Below are 21,213 nucleotides of genomic sequence, written 5' to 3' on the forward strand. Positions count from 1 at the left end.
GAACTTAACTTATTTTAAATTCAAGAACCCAGATTACAATTTATATCCAGCTTCAATTTCATAGTCAAATTAGAAATCTTCCAAAGGATAAATTAGAAACCTCATTTTGAAAGACAACTCATCTGTACATTGTTTTCATGGATGTCTTCTTCCTATTCTATTTGTATTCTTTTCTCTCTGAATTCATCTTTATAAACCATCAGTTATTTTCTATTATTGATACAAAGTTATGACATGAAGATTTTCAGAAACACATTGATGCAATTTTGCTTAGAGTCATCTATTTGTTGTGATAATCCTTTACACTAGTCTTCTTCATGCTTTCTTCTGCACAGTTTAGGTGCACAATGCCAGATCCGTAGGAAGCCTCAATTTAGAAAAGAGGTGATCCCTAAATTGTTGCCAGGAGGGGTAATTCATTTCAGTGCATCTGAATCTTATTTCTTCTTTGTTTATGAAAGTCAAAATACAGCTAGCTGGAAAATATTTTCCCTCAAAATATGATAAATAGAGCCCAGTCTATTGAAATATTTAATTTTGAAATAATCAGGGGAAAATGTCCCACTAGCCTTATTCGTTTTGTTTATTTTTTAGCTGTTTTGTCAAAATGTGCACATTTTCTTTCACTGTATCTTCGAACTGCACCCAGTTCCTTTTACTGGCTATATTTCTTGCATGTATTTTACTTAATTTTTTTTGTTTGTATGGAAAAATTGATATGAATCACAATCTTTCAATAATTCTGTCATCACTATTTTTATATTAGCCTGAATCTGTCATATAGAAAATAATCATTGCATACCTGTTCCATGGAGATACTTTTATAAATTACTGTTTGATTCCACTCAGGATTAAGACTTTTCTGAACATATTTAGTTCTTCTCTTGTACTCAGCACTGAATTGGAAAAAGAGAAAGAATTACCCTGATTATTTACCTTGACCGATGACTTCATAGTCAACCTGAAGGGCATGCAGACTTTTAAAGGTATTTTGTTTTGAATCACTATGTAATCGTCTCATCATCCTCATGTCTTAAACTGTATTTTAAGTTGAATGCACAATGACAATTTAAAAATATCTTGGATGCCTTTAGTTTTATTTTCCCTAAGGTATATTTTTTTTAAAGAAAAGCTTTTAGGTGTTCTAACTAGAATACAATTTTAGAAATCTTAATCTCTCCTGAATGTGTGAGATAATCACATGTACTATACAGTAACATCAATATCTTCTTGTCCTATAAATAATAATTTGATATTTAACTTTCCAATAGTTTTGCAACTGATCATGTCAGCAAAGCCAAATGGTCTTTCAATTCATTTTTTTCTGTAAAAAGCTGAAATAACTGTACTGACTGAGGAAAGGATGAAAAATGGCTGTTGCTATAGCTGAGATTCGATGAACATTTGTTACCTTATATTTATAGTAGATTTTGACACCCTTGGTAAAGTAGAATACTTAATCTAGTTATGAAACAATCTTAATTAAATACAAAGTCTTGGTTTATGTCAATAGCTTATGTTACAAATGATGAACCAAATCAAAACTTTTCCTCATTCATTATAACTTGGGGCATTTCAGTTTATCCTTGACTCTTCCATACCCTCTGATCACCAGTTAGAAGCTTATATCTTACACGTTTAAGCATAACTTATTTTCAAAACTTATTCTAATTAAGTCTGACAAAGCATTTATAACTGGCATCAACCAGCTAATGGGGTTGGAATTATTGCTATTTGCTATGAGCCAATGGTGCCCACATAGACAAAGCTTTTCTCTAACACTCACTAGCTTTTTTCAAATTTTCTGCCTAGAAAACAAACCTACTTTTTTGGGGTCCATTCACGTGCCTGGACTTCATAAACTGCCTTACCCTAATCCTGACCCTGGATCTGTAGTTTTATTCCCAACTCTCAGCAGACTAACTCTTGTTATATTCCTGGTCTCATGCATTGCCAAATTCTGGAATACCTACTATTGTTCCCCAGATGCTAATTTACTTATTCATTCTAGATAAAACTATTAAGAATCAAACTCCAGTTCACCACTCACTTTTAGAGATGGGTCTACAGCCAAGTATCTTTTTTTCTCCCTCTGGCTTTATTCTCTTTCTTATCAGACATACACAAGGGCAATAATTTCCAACATTGACTGCATATTAGGATCACTTTGGGATCTGAGTTCCCAGGGTGGTAGGTGGGGCAACTAGCACGGCACCCACATCCCCCTGCCCTTCACCCCCAAGGAGAGTCTTATTTAACAGGTCTAGGGTGAGGCTTGAGCATTAGAATTTTAAAAATGATCTAGGTAAATCTAAAGTATTGCCAAGATTGAGAACCACTGAGAACCACTGAGCTCATGTCTCCTAAGACCTCACATTTCAGCCACTGTGAACTGAATCCAATTTAAGAAATGAAGCAGCACTATTCTCATTTGTAACCAACCTATCTGAATGTACAAAAAAAGAGAGTAGGATTTGACAATTTTGTCATTCAGCACAAAGTGCAAATAATTCTGGGGAAATGTATAGGCAATGATTCAAAGACACAGGAACTTTCATAGACTGTGGACAGAAAGTATACATTTGTACATATACTTTTTAGGTAAATTTGTCTATGTCTAGTGAAGTTTATGTACCCAAGTACCCAGAAAATTCCACTTTGACTTAATTCCACTTCTACTTTAGAGAAATTCTCCCACATGTACAAAAGGAATTTGTTAAAGAACATTCATTGCAACATTGTTTCTAATAGTGTGTTAATAATATAATAAATAAATACATTATGATATATTTATTCAATGAAATTTAAGCAGCAGTTAAATTAAATGAAATACACCTTCATTTATCAAGATAGATAAATCTTAAAAAAAATCTTGAGCAAATTATTTGCAGAAGAAAACCTATCATAAATTATGATATAAAGTTAAAATTACATGAAATAATACTGTAAATTATTTATGTCTGCTTGTATATATGTATGACAAACATTAATATCATAAGACAGCTTGGGAATTATAGACGTTAAACTCTATTTTGTGGTTATCTCAGGAGGACAGGGGAATGGTTTCAGAGGACTTCAGGGGTACCTGTAATATATTTTTTATTAAAAAAAATCTGAAGCCAATATAGCAAAATGTTACGATTTGATAAAATTGGATAGCAAGAACACAAGTATTTGTGACAGTATTTTCTATAATTTTCAGTAAGTTTAAAATATTTTATAACAAAATTCATAACTATTTTAGCAAATTATGTCCCTTTATACTTTATGATTTTGATTCTTTAAATTAATGACATAAGAAGAATGAATATGACCACTTTTAAGTTAATAGCCAACTTTGGTTGCTACTTTAGAATTCATGGCTATTCCTGTAGTAGGTATACTAAGAAAAAAACACATTGTGTAGTATGAGCTTTAAAGTTTCTATTTGTTTTGGACTTAATTATCCAAGTGGTGAGACCATGGGAAAAACATATTAAGGATAAGATTCATAATACAGTGAACAGTGGTAAAATTGTTATTTTTTTCAAATTCTGAAAAATTGAATGCACAAAATTTTAAAATAAGATTGAAATTAATGTCAAATGCAAACTCATGTGTTTTTACTAAAATTCTAGATATGTCAGTATATATTAAAATACTCTGAACTATTGAAATGTCTTCAAAAAGATGTATTAGTCAACATATTTTAATTTATAAATATTAATAATTATTGTATTTCACATGCATACTTTAGTCATTTTGTCACCCATATGTAGCAAAATTATTGAATGCCAGCTCTGCACCAGGAATTATGCTCTATCAAAATGTACAACTGCAAAACTCTTAATTGTACTGACATACCATTATGTCATGAGAAGCACTTTATAAAGTAAGCACATTGAAATAATAACAGCTAACATTTACGAAATGCTACTTTTCCACAGGCAGAGTTCTAAGTGCTTTTCATGTGTTACACTATTTAATCCTCAAGGCAACTCTATGAGTCCAGTATTATTTATTATCCTATTTTATAGCTGATAAGAACTGAAGCTCAGAGGAATTCAGGCATGTTGGCAAGGTTGCATAGTTAGTAATTCATAGGACCAGGTTTCAAACACAGGGAAACTAATTTCTTGCTCTGAAACATGAGCTATATGAACTCAATTGATGAGGCCCATCATAAAATTTCTTAATTGCAGGTTTCATTAGCTGAAGTGTCTAGTTTGTCTTCTTTATTTTACAGTCAAAAACTGTACACTTCAAATTAAATGTTTTATATATATAACATAAATAATTTATAGTGTGTGTATATATACACATATCGAAAATGAGGACAGCTTTAGAGTTGCCTAAGGAAATATTGAATGGTATATCCTAAGACTAAGAGAGTGCTGTGGAACAACTAGGGATAATTATTATAAAAATTTACTTTTGCTCCGATACACTCACATATAACCCCAACTAGTTGGGAAAAATCTAGATGTTCACTTTACTAGGTTACCTTAATCTTACTAATAAGTTTGAATCTCTAGTTCTCTCAAGACTCAAGGTCTGTGTCCTTTAGGGTTAACGAGGGTAAACACAACTTTCTCCTGATCCTGCCTCTACCAGCCCTGGTTGACCTGTGTAAGTGTCAATGAGATCCTTTGCAATCTTTTCACACTTGAATTTCCTGACACGCAGAGATGGCCACACAAAGCTCTTCCTTTAAGAACCCTTGTTTCATAGCTACCATGTACTGACCATCTTGGGCATGATGTCAATGGGCTGTGTTCCCACTTTACACAATTGAAAACTCCACAGTTCTCATTGCCATATCAAAATCTGTGGATTTACAAGTTGAAGGTGGCCAGGTAAGCACAGGGATTCTTGAATGTGAGCAGAAATCCAGGCTGAGAAATAAGTGGAGTTCCTTTTCCTTTCCTACCATGTCTGTTAAACACACTACAATCCCTCATGGGAAGACTGCAATAATGACATTATTTTAGGACAATTAAGCCATATGTAATAATCAGAGAAGTTTTTTAATAAGGGAAAATAAAAAGTCAATTAATCAAGATGGAACACGGTGATTATCAAACAAAAATCTAGGGACTTCTCCGGTGGTCCAGTGGTTAAGACTTTGCCTTACAATGCAGGAGGCGTGGGTTCGATCCCTGGTCGGGGAACTAAAATCCCACATGCCGTGGGGCACGGCCAAAAACTTAAAAAAATCTAAACCTTTATTTCCTTAAAGTTTTGACAAATTTCTTTTTTCTTTCTTTCTCTTATTATTGGACAATCATTTTCTCATAGGTAGACATGATTTTAAGGCTGGCAGAAAAAGGTATTTAAAATTCAATTACCCTCTCCTAAACCAGCAGGAAAAAAAGTTCTCTGAGTTTCTCTGTAAAAAAAAATTGAGAAAGAAGAATGGAATGTAATGGCTTGGTTGTTCTTAACCTTCATAGAATTATCTAAAGTACTGAAGGTCTTCATTTCTTTTGTTTTTTCTTGATTGGAAAAAATACATATATATTTATTGAAAAAATATATAATGAGTCCAATAAAGATATATATATATATGTGTGTGTGTGTGTGTGTGTGTGTGTGTGTGTGTGTGTGTATGTGTGTAGTTTTTTCAAAATTACTCCTCTGAGGATGTTGCCTTTAATTTAGAAAGAAGCACAGAGCATATCCCATTTTATAAGCTCTGTTTCTCTGTGTGCAATAGTGCATTTATGGGCTGTCACTTGATTGTCCTCTGTGCTCCCTGAGGTCTGACACTATGGCTGTGTTCTCAATTCCAACCCCAGCACAGAGTCTGGAGCAGTCTGTGCTAAATAAATAGTTTTTGGATGGATCTTTAAAACATGTTTGTACTTCTCTTTTTCCTTTAAAATCTACTGAAATAAAAAGTTTTGGCCTTCAAATTGTAAATACATACAACACCTGAATCTGCTTTACATTCTTTCCAGAGGAAATAGTTTGAGATGCTAACAAGGGTGTTTAGAGAAAGTCCAGCCAGGAATTAGGCTTCCAGCTATCATGATAGTAAATATCAGCTTCAGTCATGGCAAAATCTCATTAGTGGGAAAAAATCTGCACTTTGTCCAACAGTGTAATGAGAGAAAACCACAACGAAATCCTTCAGATATGCTCATTTCCATTTCTTAATTATCCGGGGACAAGTTTTGAGTTCATGGACTCTTCAGGCTATTTCCTTGTCTTTCTTTCACCTCATCTCGGCTGACATTTGGGCTGTCAGAGCTTATGAGTATCTTGATTAAAGGATGGCAAGATGAAATGAAAGGAGACAAGAAAACTGGACCAGTGAAATTCTTTTAGTTAACACGACATTTTAAAAAAAATTTTAAGAATGAAGGATGTGTTACACTTATTATTGAAGAAAAGTTGTTTGATTTTCTATATAGTGTTGTTAAATAATTTGGTGTAGTTCAGTAGCCCAAGCATTCTGCATTTCTTTTTTGCAGGGATAACTGACCATTGGCTACATGAAGTTTATTATACATATTTCTAGCAATAATAGCAACTGCCATTTATTGAGAGCTTATTACGTGCCAGACATTATGCTTATCATTTTTGGTGCGTTCTCTCTGTGTTTCACAAAAACCCTGGGAGAGGGGCTATTATGATCCCTAGGTGGAAGAGGAAATAGTTTTAGAGAAACCTCACAACTTCTAAGTGGCAGGGCTGAAATTCAAATCCAAGTTCTTAAGGACTTCGCTCATTGGCCTCCTCAGCCTAACTTACAATGTCAGTACCTCATCAGTATAATTCCTTTCCACATTGACAATTCTCGAAGAGATGATGAAAGTCATTTCAAGATGAAAGATATGATGAGAAAGTGACTCTAGATCTTCTAAATTGTAATCTAATACATCCCAGATTATTTCGACCATTATTTACATTTACAGAAAACATGTTCTCTTCTAAGTTAAATATAGACAACCATTGTCATTCTGACAATTTCCCCCTGGTTTCTCTGGATAAAAGAGAGGAAGCTTCTGAATAAAGTGACTGATAACGTCTATTGTAAAATGACACTATCTCTTTGAAACAAAACTCATTTCGCGTATCAGTCTGAAAGATCTGAAGATAAGAGAGCCAGTCATAACAAGCAACCTTTCTCAGTATCAAATTTTACTGGTTGCCATAATTATGTGGTTGCAAAGAAACAAAGTTTCTGGGCACCAGAAAGGTTGTAGTGACTAATACTGTTCTTTGAGATCTTCAAATATTTAAGCCTTTACAAATCAGAAACTGCCTCTTTTGGGCAACAGCTTGTCAGGTTTAGTAAAGATGCTGAATTTTAATGTCACAGACAAAAAATCCTGTACTGCTAATATTCTGGGTGGGACTAAAATTCCCATCACCCTGTTGCTACAGATGGTACAAGATTCACCTCCCCAACTAAATAACACATTTAATTTATAATGCAATGAGATGTGCAAAAAAATGCTTTTGGCTATGTGTTAAGAAATATCCTTAGCTGACAATGTAATGATGCAACATGCTCTAGAAGAAAACAGACAAACCAAGGAGGTTGCTCTTATGCTGCTGCTAACACCCTAGAGCAGGCAGATTATGGCATCCTATATTACACAGCAATAATTTTGTGGTACAGAAGGTATAAAGGCATGAAAATGTTTCAATACCAGGTCTAAGTGAGGGTAAAAGACCAGACAGCTATCATCTTTAAGATGAGATACACACCCAGTACTGGTCATCTAGAAGATCAGTTAATTCCTTTTGAAAAATGACTAGATTTTTTTGTTTGGTTGTCATAGAAGACTCAGAAGAATCTGAGCCATGATTTTTGCATGAGAAGCTAAATGAATTTTAGCAGACAAATTATAAATGAAAACTTTAGTTATATCTAATTTCAAAGTGATAGTTCCTTATTCACACCTTTCTATGTTTTAACTCTTTTCTACTTTTCTGGGCTCCAATGCACATACCTGCTACACATATTTAGTAATGCTGTGGTCAGAATAGTCTGCTATTAGCCTAATTCAACTGATACCAACATGTAGAAAAATAAAAACTATAGCCAAAGTTGAACTGCAGGTGAATGTACTTAAAAGGCAAACAAGAGAACTCTAGACATTTCATTGAAGTGTGACACTGAAAGAGAACCAACTCTACCTTGCATTCTGGACAACCATGACTTGACTGCATTGATTCCAAGAGCGAGAATGAAGGATACAGCAGGAAAGTAGGAAAGACAGGAAGAAAAAAGTTAGGAACAGAAATAAGGAAGAAAATGTGAGAATAAAAACTAGAGGAGCTATACCATAATATATTAACAACATGAGGCAGAAAATAATCTTAGAACTAAAGGGAAAATAATACCTCACAAGTGTAGTAAATTCCAAGGTCTTGGCCACTATAATAATTAGGAGTAATTTAATGAAAGGGCTAGGAATTGAATACGAGTAGCACATTAGCCTGCTTTTTGGTCAAATCCCACCCAGAAGGCATGTTTTGTTTGACAAATGGCATGGGGATAGCTTTAGGTGGGACCTCACTCTTCATTTCACTATAGTTCCCACTCTTTCTCTGTTACCTACTCCAGAATGGACTGACATATTCATGCCACCTGCCTGACTTTTCCAGTTATTCAAGTTTGCAATAGTCTAATTGAAACATATCCTGTAACAAATAAAGGATAACCACTCTCTTATAGTATAAAAGGTGATACTCCAGGATATTAAAGAAGACAGAAAATAAAAGACAGTGCTTTATTTTCATTCATTCATTAGCAAATGCTGATTGGAGATATACCCTTGGCAGTCATTTCCTCTTGTCCCATAATACTGTCATTAAATAACACTGAAGGTCTAATGACCCAAATCAAAGGCAGAATGAAGTTATCAGTTTGTCATATTCATGTTAAAAAAAATAGTGGTGGGATGAGGAATAAATAAGGAGTTTGAGATTAGTAGATACAAACTACTACATATAAAATAGATAAACAACAAGGTCATACTGTGTAGCACAGGAAACTATACAATATCTTGTAATAAACTATAATGGAAAAGAATATGAAAAAGAATATATATACATATATATGTATAACTGAATCACTTTGCTGTATACTACAAACTAATGCAACATTATAAATCAACTATACTTCAAAAAAGTAGACAAATTACAGTTAAAACTACTACATAAAGATATAAACTAACATAAAATAAAAACTTCCCTTTCCTGTTCTATATGGCTAGTTGGTAATGTCTGAATTAAATTCATTTCAGCCTGCAGAATTCTCTTTAGTATTTCTCGAAGGGCAACTCAGCTGGGAAAAAACTGTTTCTCAGATTTGTTTTTCTGGCAATGTCTTATTTATTTATTTAACATCTTTACTGGAGTATAATTGCTTTACATTGTTGTGTTAGTTTCTGCTGTATAACAAACTGAATCAGCTATACGCATATTTCTATCCCCATATCCCCTCCCACTTGCGTCTCCTTCCCACCCTCCCTATCCCACCCCTGTAGGTGGTCACAAAGCACCAAGCTGATCTCCCTGTGCTATACTGCTGCTTCCCCTTAGCTATTTTACATTTGGTAGTGTATATATGTTGATGCCACTCTCTCACTTCGTCCCAACTTACCCTTCCCCCTCCCTGTGTCCTTAAGTCCATTCTCTACGTCTGTGTCTTTGTTCCTGTCCTGCCCCTAGGTTCTTCAGAATCATTTTTTTTTAAGATTCCATATATATGTGTTAGCATACAGTATTTGTTTTTCTCTTTCTGACTTACTTCACTCTGCATGACAGACTCTAGGTCCATCCACCTCACTATAAATAACTCAATTTCGTTTCTTTTTATGGCTGAGTAATATTCCATTGTATATATGCACCACATCTTCTTTATCCATTCATCTGTCTATGGACACTTAGGTTGCTTCCATGTCCTGGCTCTTGTAAATAGTGCTGCAATGAACCTTGTGGTACATGACTCTTTTTGAGTTATGGTTTTCTCAGGGTATATGCCCAGTAGTGGGATTGATGGGTCATATGGTAGTTCTATTTTCAGTTTTTTAAGGAATGTCCATACTGTTCTCCATAGTGGCTGTATCAATTTACATTCCCATGAACAGTGTAGGAGGGTTCCCTTTTCTCCACACCCTCTCCAGCATTTATTGTTTGTAGATTATTTGATGATGGCCATTCTGACCAGTGTGAGGTGATACCTCATTGTAGTTTTGATTTGCATTTCTCTAATGATTAGTGATGTTGAGCATCCTTTCATGTGTTTGTTGGCAATCAGTATATCTTCTTTGGAGAAATGTCTATTTAGGTCTTCTGTCCATTTTTGGTTTGGGTTGATATTTTTTTGATATTGAGCTGCATGAGCTGCTTGTATATTTTGGAGATTAATCCTTTGTCAGTTGCTTCGTTTGCAAATATTTTCTCCCATTCTGAGGGTTGTCTTTTCATCTTGTTTATGGTTTCCTTTGCTGTGCAAAAGGTTTTAAGTTTCATTAGGTTCCACTTGTTTTTGTTTTTATTTCCATTTCTCAATGATGTGGGTCAAAAAGGATCTTGCTGTGATTGATGTCATAGAGTCTTCTGCCTACGTTTTCCTCTAAGAGTTTGATAGTGTCTGGCCTTATGTTTAGGTCTTTAATCCATTTTGAGTTTATTTTTGTATATTGTGTTAGGGACTGTTCTAATTTCATTCTTTTACATGTAGCTGTCCAGTTTACCCAGCACCACTTATTGAAGAGGCTGTCTTTTCTCCATTGCATATTCTTGCCTCCTTTATCAAAGATAAGTTGACCATATGTGCGTGGGTTTATCTCTGGGCTTTCTATCCTGTTCCATTGATCTATGTTTCTGTTTTTGTGCCAGTACCATACTGTCTTGATTACTGTAGTTTTGTAGTATAGTCTGAAGTCAGGGAGCCTCATTCCTCCAGCTCCATTTCTCTTTCTCAAGATTGCTTTGGCTATTCGGGGTCTTTTGTGTTTCCATACAAATTGTGAAATTCTTTGTTCTAGTTCTGTGAAAAATGCCATTGGTAGTTTGACAGGGATTGCATTGAATCTGTAGATTGCTTTGAGTAGAATAGTCATTTTCACAATGTTGATTCTTCCAATCCAAGAACATGGTATATCTCTCCATCTGTTTGTATCATCTTTAATTTCTTTCATCAGTGTCTTATAGTTTTCTGCATACAGGTCTTTTGCCTCCTTAGGTAGGTTTATTCCTAGGTATTTTATTCTTTTTGTTGCAGTGGTAAATAGGAGTGTTTTCTTAATTTCTCTTTCAGATTTTTCATCATTAGTGTATAGGAATGCAAGAGATTTCTGTGCATTAATTTTGTATCCTGCTACTTTACCAGATTCATTGATTAGCTCTAGTAGTTTTCTGGTAGCATCTTTAAGTTTCTCTATGTATAGTATCATGTCACCTGCAAACAGGGACAGTTTTACTTCTTCTTTTCCTATTTGGATTCCTTTTATTTCTTTTTCTTCTCTGATTGCTGTGGCTAAAACTTCCAAAACTATGTTGAATAATAGTGGTGAGAGTGGGTAACCTTGCCTTGTTCCTGATCTTAGAGGAAATGGTTTCAATTTTTCACCATTGAGAACAATGTTGGCTGTGGGTTTGTCATATATGGCCTTTATTATGTTGAGGTAAGTTTCCTCTCTGCCTACCTTCTGGAGAGTTTTTATCATAAATGGCTGTTGAATTTTGTCGAAAGCTTTTTCTGCATCTACTGAGATTATCATATGGTTTTTATACTTCAACTGGTTAATATGGTGTATCACATTGATTGATTTGCATATATTGAAGAATCCTTGCATTCCTGGGATAAACACACTTGATCATGGTGTATGAGCCTTTTAATGAGCTGTTGGATTCTGTTTGCTAGTATTTTGTTGAGGATTTTTGCATCTATATTCATCAGTGATATTGGCCTATAGTTTTCTTTTTCTGTGACATCTTTGTCTGGTTTTGGTATCAGGGTGATGGTGGCCTCATAGAATGAGTTTGGGAGTGTTCCTCCCTCTGCTATATTTTGGAAGAGTTTGAGAAGGATAGGTGTTAGCTCTTCTCTAAATGTTTGATAGAATTTGCCTGTGAAGCCATCTGGTCCTGGGCTTTTGTTTGTTGGAAGATTTTTAATCACAGTTTCAATTTCAGTGCTTGTGATTGGTCTGTTCATATTTTCTAATTCTTCCTAGTTCAGTCTCGGAAGGCTGTGCTTTTCTAAGAATTTGTCCATTTCTTCCAGGTTGTCAATTTTATTGGCATATAGTTGCTTGTAGTAATCTCTCATAATCCTTTGCAGTGTGAATTGTTAATTCTCCTTTTTCATTTCTAATTCTGTTGATTTGAGTCTTCTCCCTTTTTTTCTTGATGAGTCTGGCTAATGGTTTATTAATTTCGTTTATCCTCTCAACGAGCCACGTTTTAGTTTTATTGATCCTTGCTATTGTTTCCTTCATTTCTTTTTCATTTATTTCTGATCTGATCTTTATGATTTCTTTCCGTCTGCTAACTTTGGCAGCTTTTTGTTCTTCTTTCTCTGATTGCTTTAGGTGTAAGGTTAGGTTGTTTATTTGAGATTTTTCTTGCTTCTTGAGGTAGGATTGTATTGCTATGAACTTCCCTCTTAGAACTGCTTTTGCTGCATCCCATAGGTTTTGGGTCATCGTGTTTTCATTGTCATTTGTTTCTAGGCATTTTTGGATTTCCTCTTTGATTTCTTCAGTGATCTCTTGGTTATTTAGTAGCGTATTGCGTAGCCTCCATGTGTTTGTATTTTTTACAGTTTTTTCCTTGTAATTGATTTCTAGTTTCATAGCCTTGTGGTCAGAAAAGATACTTGATATGATTTAAATTTTCTTAAATTTACCAAAGCTTGTTTTGTGACCCAAGATACGATCTATCCTGCAGAATGTTCCATGAGCACTTGAGAAGAAAGTGTATTCTGTTGTTTTTGGATGGAATGTCCTATAAATATCAATTAAATCCATCTTGTTTAATGTGTCATTTAAAGCTTGTGTTTCCTTATTCATTTTCCTTTTGGATGATCTGTCCATTGGTGAAAGTGGGGTGTTAAAGTCTCCTACTATGATTGTGTTACTGTCGATTTCCCCTTTTATGGCTGTTAGCAGTTGCCTTATGTACTGAGATGCTCCCATGTTTGGTGCATAAATATTTACAATTGTTATATCTTCTTCTTGGATTGATCCCTTGACCGTTATGTAGTGTCCTTCTTTGTCTCTTGTAATAGTCGTTATTTTAAAGTCTATTTTGTCTGATATGAGAATTGCTACTCCAGCTTTCTTTTGATTTCCGTTTGCATGGAATATGTTTTTCCAGGAACACTCTTTCAGTCTGTATGTGTCCCTAGGTATGAAGTGGGTCTCTTGTAGACAGCATATATATAGGTCTTGTTTTTGCGTCCATTCAGCCAGTCTATCTCTTTTGGTTGGAGCATTTAATCCATTTACATTTAAGGTAATTATCGATACGTATGTTCCTATTACCATTTTCTTAATTGTTTTGGGTTTGTTATTGTAGGTCTTTTCCTTCTCTTGTGTTTACTGCCTAGAGAAGTTCCTTTAGCATTTGTTGTAAAGCTGGTTTGGTGGTGCTGAATTCTCTTAGCTTTTGCTTGTCTGTAAAGGTTTTAATTTCTCCGTCGAATCTGAATGAGATCCTTGCTGGGTAGAGTAATCTTGGTTGTAGGTTTTTCCCTTTCATCACTTTAAATATTTCCTGCCAGTCCCTTCTGGCTTGCAAAGTTTATGCTGAAAGATCAGCGGTTAACCTTATGGGGATTCCCTTGTATTCTATATGTTGATTTTCCCTTGCTGCTTTCAATATTTTTTCTTTGTATTTAATTTTTGATAGTTTGATTAATATGTGTCTTGGCATGTTTCTCCTTGGATTTATCCTGTATGGGACTCTCTGCACTTCCTGGACTTGATTGACTATTTCATTTCCCATATTAGGGAAGTTTCCAACTATAATCTCTTCAAATATTTTCTCAGTCCCTTTCTTTTTCTCTTCTTCTTCTTTGACCCCTATAAGTTGAATGTTGGTGCGATTAATGTTGTCCTAGAGGTTTCTGAGAGTGTCCTCTTTTCATTTTTTTTCTTTATTCTGCTCTGCAGTAGTTATTTCCACCATTTTATCTTCCAGGTCATTTATCTGTTCTTCTGCCTCAGTTATTCTGCTATTGATTCCTTCTAGAGAATTTTTAATTTCATTTATTGTGCTGTTCATCGTTTGTTTGCTCTTCAGTTCTTCTAGGTCCTTATAAAACATTTCTTTTATTTTCTCTACTCTATTTCCAAGATTTGGGATCATCTTTACTATCATTACTCTGAATTCTTTTTCAGGTAGACTGCCTATTTCCTCTTCGTTTGTTTGGTCTGGTGGGTTTTTACCTTTCTCCTTCATCTGGTGCATATTTCTCTGTCTTCTCATTTTGCTTAACTTACTGTGTTTGGGGTCTCCTTTTCACAGGCTGCAGGTTCATAGTCCCTGTTGTTTTTGGTGTCTGCACCAGTGGGTAAGGTTGGTTCAGTGGGTTGTGTAGGCTTCCTGATGGAGGGGACTGGTGCCTGTGTTCTGGTGGATGAGGCTGGATCTTATCTTTCGGGTGGGCAGGACAGTGTCTGATGGTGTGTTTTGGGATGTCTGTGAACTTATTATGATTTCAGGCAGCCTCTCTGCTAATGGGTGGGGTTGTGTTCCTCTCTTGCTAGTTGTTTGGCATGGGGTGTACCGCACTGGAGCTTGCTGGTCGTTGAGTGGAGATGGGTATTAGCGTTGAGACAGAGATCTCTGGGAGAGCTCTTGCCGATTGATGGGGCCAGGAGGTCTCTCGTGGTCCAATGTCCTGAACTCGTCTCTCTCACCTCAGAGGCTCAGGCCTGACAGCCAGCTGGAGCACCAAGACCCTGTTAGCCACGCGGCTCAGAATAAAAGGGAGAGGAAGGAAAGAAAGAAAGAAAGAAAGAAAGAAAGAAAGAAAGAAAGAAAGAAAGAAAGAAAGAAAAGAAAGGAAGGAAGGAAGGAAGGAAGGAAGGAAGGAAGGAAGGAAGGAAGGAAGGAAGGAAGGAAGGAAGGAGAAAGAGAGAAAGAAAAAAGAAAGAAAGAAAAAAGAAAGAAGAAAGAAAGAAAGAAATGAAAGAAGAGAAAGAAAGAGAAGAAAGAAAATTATTAAAATAAAAAATTTAAAAAAAATTATTAAAATAGAAAAATAAATACATAATAAAAAAAGAAGAGAGCAACCAAACCAATAAAGAAATCCACCAATGATAACAAGCACTAAAAACTAAACTAAGATAAACATAAAAATCAGAAACTGGTCAGTTGCATACAGCAAACCCCAAGTCTACAGTTGCTCCCAAAGTCCACCGCCTCAACTTTGGGATGACTCATTGTCTATTCAGGTATTCCACAGATGCCGAGTACATCAAGTTGACTGTGGAGATTTCATCCGCTGCTGCTGAGGCTGTGCGGAGAAATTTCCCTTTTTCTTCCCTGTTCGCACAGCTCCTGGTGTTCTGATTGGATTTGGCCCCGTCTCTGCATGTAGGTCTCCCTCTGGCATCTGTTCTTTTGGGAAGTCTGAGGTCTTCTGCCAGCATTCAGTTGGTGTTCTGTAGGAGTTGTTCCACATGTAGATGTATTTTTGATGTATCTGTGGGGAGGAAGGTGATCTCCACGTCTTACTCCTCCGGCATCTTGAAGGTCCTCTCCAATGTCTTATTTATTTAAAAAAAAGTCTTTATTTTTGAAGGACAGTTTTGCTGGATACAGAATTCCTTGTGGACCATCTTTTTCCTTTAGTACACTGATTATGTCACCTCCCTACCTTCTGGGCTCCATGGTTTCTGATTGGCAATCAGTTGTTAATCTTATGGAGGATCCCTTGGATATGATGAGCCACTTCTTTTGCTTCTTTCAAGATTCTGTCTGTGGATTTTGATAGTATGATTATGAAGAGACCTGGTATAAATTTTTTCTGTTTATCCTGATTCGATTTTGTTGAGCTTCTTGGCTGTGCAGATTTTTTCCAACAAATGTGAGAAATCTTTTGCCATTATTTCTTCAAAAATGTTTTCTGCCCTTTTCTCTTTCTCTCCTCTTGGGACTGCCTCTCTGTGTATGTTTGTATACTTTATGATATCCTAGGTTTCTAAGGCATTGTTCCTTTCTCTTCATTCTTTTTTCTTTCTGTACCTTAAACTAAACAATCTCAATTGACCTGTCTTCATGATTGCTAATTGTGTCTTCTGACTAAATATATTGTTTATCTCATTATTAAGACAGTAGATCCTAAGACTTCTCATCACAAGGAGATTTTTTTTTTCCTTTCATTTTATTTTACCTGTATGAGATGATAGATGCTAACTAAAGCTTTATTTTATAATTTTAAAACACTCATTTGAAAATATGCATATGAATAATAATATATCAAGTCAGTTAATGAACATTTAATGTATTGAATAATACACATGTCCTATAAAAGAGTAACTGATGAGTCCCTGAACGCTGGTTTCACAAATACATTTTGAAAAGTAAACTAATTCTTTAAATCTTCCACAAATAATTCCTGAAATGATTTTAATGTCTACCTGATTGGTCATAGCACAAGTGCTTTCCAGAATTGAAATACTGATGTGTTCTCATCCAGGCAGGTTTTGTTACGATCATGGCTCTCCTAAAACCCATTAAGGCCTAATTACAAATTTTTAATTCCACCTTACTTACTAATTGGAAATAAATAAATATGACATGTAGATAAAACTAAGGAAAAGATATTAAACTCTTTAAATTAGAGACCAGAAGACACTATCACTATTTTTTAAACCATAGGGCAATATTTACAATACTTAGAATATATTGCTTCTTTACTTACCCTCGCCCTGGAAGAAGGTACACTTTAACAAAGGGGTCTGAGTAACCATTGTTGTCTCGAGGGACAAGGTTTCTTGCTTGGAGAATATGTATTATGAGATTTCCAAGATCATAGTTGATTTGAAGCTTAAAGGGACAGCAAATATTCCATGAACATTATTTTTTTTTGGTTTAAAAAACATATAATACATTATTATTCAGTATTTTACCAGCATTTAAAAAAAGTTCTCATAAGAAGCATCAACTGCTACTTTCATTTTATTTGAAACTGAACAGACCAGTTAATGTCTAATTTAATTGGGAGCTCCCAGGCACACATTAATTACTAGTAAATGTGCTGTTCATTCTTTCCACGGTGAAAGTTCTGGCCTGTCAAAAATTCATTTAGGATAATCACACAGTGAATGCTAGTTCCATTTTTAAACCAAATTTCTACTCTTAGGAAAATCAGAAATGTTAACATTCATAAATACAATTGCCAGAATTTTGTAAGTAAATTAAATAATTGATGAATTTATTAGAAAATATCTTTTGCATTTCATCAAGTAATTAGCAGTGGGTGGAATCATTATTTAAAGACAAAGATGTTAGTACTGAATTGTAAGAATATTTAAGAATGTGTAGAGTTTATCCCTTGCTATATTACATTAGCTGATAAACCTATAGCTGTTCTTTCTGTGCGTGCTTTAATAGTGAGGCTAAGATAATCAAATATTGTTCTTTAATTTTAGAAGCTGAAGAGAAAAGAAGAGACACTGTCTCATAGATGCTTAATGGCTGTTGTAAAATTGTCATTGAATAGTAAAAGACTTACAATTCAAATTAATATTTGAGAAGCCTGCATGATTCAAAATAATCAAATTAACTAATTTTTCACCATCAAAGATGAAAGATTCTTTTGGCATCATTTAGAATAAGACAATTCTGTTTGTTGCTGTTTCTGTTTATCAAATAACAGAAAGGAAGGGATCTATATTTTGAAAAAGAAAATCTATAAATAAAAAATGAATGTATTTTTTATAATCATACAAAACAGATATGCTATGTTTATGTTGAAAATGGAATAATTTAGATGAGATAGTCTTCATGTTAATAATTAAAATAATTTCCTAATTTCAGCATAATTTTGATCTGGTTATGTTTTGTGGCAGAAAACGAATCTTTGCTTTCCTCTGTACAGGAAGGCCCAGAGTCTCTCTGAGCATCATGGAAGCAATATGAAACATGAAAAAAAGGGCCATGAAGGAAGAGGAGAAATGAAAAGTTTAGAACTGCAGTAACTGTGCTCTGATGGAGTACTGAAATAGAAGAATTATTTTGCAATTAATTTCACTGAGGTTTAGAATGGCTTCCAAATCTTTAAGGAGAAATTCTTCTCCATTTTCTCCTTTCTCTGCTAGCCTACAAGTCCACTTTTAACTGGTAAGGCAGTAAAATCATTTCTTATTGAAACTGAGATTTGCAGGCTACCCTAAGACAGTGCTTTCCAAAATGTACTCTGTAAATTTGGTGCCTTAGAGAACACTGAGAGTTGCTTGGAGGTTACATCTGAGAGAGAATGAGATGCCCCTAGTAACCCTAAACCAAAGCTACGCCATGCTGGCAATTCATTGTTTGGGTGTTTATATACGGTTTTGTTTATATACGGTTTCATTTGGAATACGGTTTTGCTAAAAGACAAAAGATAAAATGTAAAAAATTGAAATCACTGTCATAAGAAAATATCCAAAAAAAAAAAAAGGAAAAGAAAAGAAAACCTGGGTGTTAAGAAGGAAAATTATTAGAGTAAATTTCTACTATAGAATTAAATATTACTACTGAAGGGAAAGGAAAATAAAATAAGGACAAATAAAAACAACAAGCCAAAAAGAAACAGCACATATTGGCCCATGAGCAAGAAGTTTAAAAAAATGAGCAGAGAGAAGGAGATATTATGAATGACAACACCTAGCATTTTCTGTGCTGCATGTGAAATAAAGAAACATCAGGTCTGTTTTTCTAGAAGTGGGAAATAGCAGCGATACAGCAAGATCAAGAGCACACAGGTGATCCCGACTCCTTCCTGCTGGGTCCTTCTTAGTAAGGTGCCCACGTTCTGCAGTCTTTCTCCATTTCCAATCTCATACTCCACTTCTGCTTGAATCAGGGTGTACCTAGATAACACTTAATTGATTTCTTTGTCTTTGTGTCCTACTCTTCATAATACTTTCTAGAGGCCAAGGCTCTATGAATTTCTATCACATATTGCTTTGAATTAGCCTCTCCCTCACTCCAAAATATTTATTTCCTGATCACTCTATTATGTCGTGGCTAACATCCCTTGGCTTCTGTTCAAGGTTCTTTTAATTTAGTCTCAACTTATCTCTACAGGAACATTTTCCTGCAGCAAAGCAGATCTGTTCCCTTCACTACCCTCTGGCAGAAGAATCTTTCCTTGTACCATTTCTTCCAGGAAAACACTCCCCCTTTCTCTATGCTTACCCTCAAATTAGTTCAAATCTCTGTTACCCTTTGTGAAAATGTACTGTAGATGCAACTAAGACTCACTGTTCTCTTTCCCTTTTCTGAAATGTACTATCTTCAAATAGTTATTATTTGGTATTGTGTTAATTCTTTCCACATGACATTTCTTATCTACACTAAATTACTTTTTGGTACCATCTAAAGTACAGTTTTTCTAACATTTTTGACTTTGCCCATGTACAATGCAATATAAACACAGAAACACACATACAGAACTAAAAAAGATAGTGATTTATACTATTTTCTTCGTCAAAATCCTCTAAATTGATTTGATAAATTACAGATTGGTTATGACCCCCAGTATGAAAAACACTGCTCTAAAAGAACTGCTCAGCAATTATTTGACAATTATTGATCAGAGGAAGAAAAGAGGACAGCATTAGACTCATGAAACTCTTTAAGAGGAACCTTCAAATATCCAGGAGAATCTATCATGTTTGAAACACTTTCAACATGTATAAAGTAACCGAGGCATAATACACTGATACTGTTAAGGTATCAGGCAGACTTCGAAGTATAGAAATCCACAGATATCATTAGATTTAATAAAACATGTATTTGTATTAAAATACTTTTCTGTAAAATTGTATTTTTTCATTATACATCTATATATGTTATAAAACAGGAAAGGTTCTAACAATGCTTACAATTTCAACAGACCAGTGGGAAAAAGAGCCACAAAAGATGGTATAACAATGATCTTTTAAAAACTTTCATACCTGAATTTCCCCCGTAATTGGATGAGAGACAACCTTTGTTGCATCAGTAGGCTGCAATGTCAAAACATAGATTAATAGATAAACCTTTCATAGGATTTACCATTTCAACTTCCTTCTGAATTAATTTCTGTTGGTCAGAGCACACCCTGCCTGGAGAACACATTTCACCCATCTGGCTGCTTCAGATTAGGGTGTCTACTTACACTTCTCAATACATGTTTAATTTTATAAATACGTAAATCCCTTTTTCATTTTGTGAAGCCTGTTTCGAGGCTATAATTTTATACCTGCAGTAATCTACGTTCAATTACCTAAGAAATGGAACAATATTAGTTGAAAGTATTCAATTTAAATATGAACAGATTTTAAGTATCTATACGAGAATGAAAAAGGTACTGTTTTTATTCAACTGCCTAGGAGCCCAGAAGTTATAAAAGTCCACCCTTATATTCCTTTGCTGGGTTCTCAGCCTATTCCTACTCCCTTCTAGAGTGGAACACCCAGGCAATCACTTCTTAGTATTTCATACTCCTTTAATTAAAATTCTATCCCAGTCTATATAAGTTCTCATCTCCTTAATAATTTCCTTATGTCAGTAAAGCCTTAAAAACCATTAGGACTGTGATCTGGTAAAGTGATTCATTCTGCTGATTAAGGGACTAATTGCTGAATTGTTACATTTCAATAGAATGTACAATTTTGTACCAAAAAAGAGATGCTGTCCCTGACTCTAGATCTATAACAGAATTTCAGGCAACGTGGCATCACTATAGGGAGATATTTACTAAAATGGAAGCAAGCTTGCTACCCTACAAATAAGGTCCTGTCTCCCTATATATACATAATATTGGTTTTATTTTAATAATTAACCAGAAAAGGAGAAATTCATAATACTTAGGTGTATATACTTGTTCTGCTACCTTTTCTTTTATAAATTTATGCTAGACATGAGAGCAATCAAAGAAGACAGCTATATTCCAGGTCTTGTTCTGTGAAATAAGAATAAAAGTAATGTAATCATTGGTAAAGTTATGGAGTAGGGGTTAAATTTTCTAAGCCATATATCCTTTATTAGTTCAGCTCTTTTATA

The 21,213-nt window shown here is 34.7% G+C and overlaps 1 protein-coding gene across 1 annotated transcript in view; it reads right to left on the reverse strand.

Annotated features, from left to right (window-relative positions):
* The window catches only part of LOC133096174 (protein piccolo), a 370,525-nt gene that overhangs the window by 69,748 nt on the left and 279,564 nt on the right, over nt 1–21,213 (reverse strand). The window contains exons 14-17 of the mRNA XM_061197659.1: nt 20,124–20,174; nt 16,883–17,007; nt 8,131–8,157; nt 803–896 (exon numbers count right to left, since the gene is read on the reverse strand). Coding sequence (XP_061053642.1) covers nt 803–896; nt 8,131–8,157; nt 16,883–17,007; nt 20,124–20,174 — 297 coding nt within the window. The remainder of the gene's footprint in view (nt 1–802; nt 897–8,130; nt 8,158–16,882; nt 17,008–20,123; nt 20,175–21,213) is intronic.

Source organism: Eubalaena glacialis, chromosome 8 (assembly GCF_028564815.1).
Source record: "Eubalaena glacialis isolate mEubGla1 chromosome 8, mEubGla1.1.hap2.+ XY, whole genome shotgun sequence".
NCBI classification, from domain to species: Eukaryota; Metazoa; Chordata; class Mammalia; order Artiodactyla; family Balaenidae; genus Eubalaena; species Eubalaena glacialis.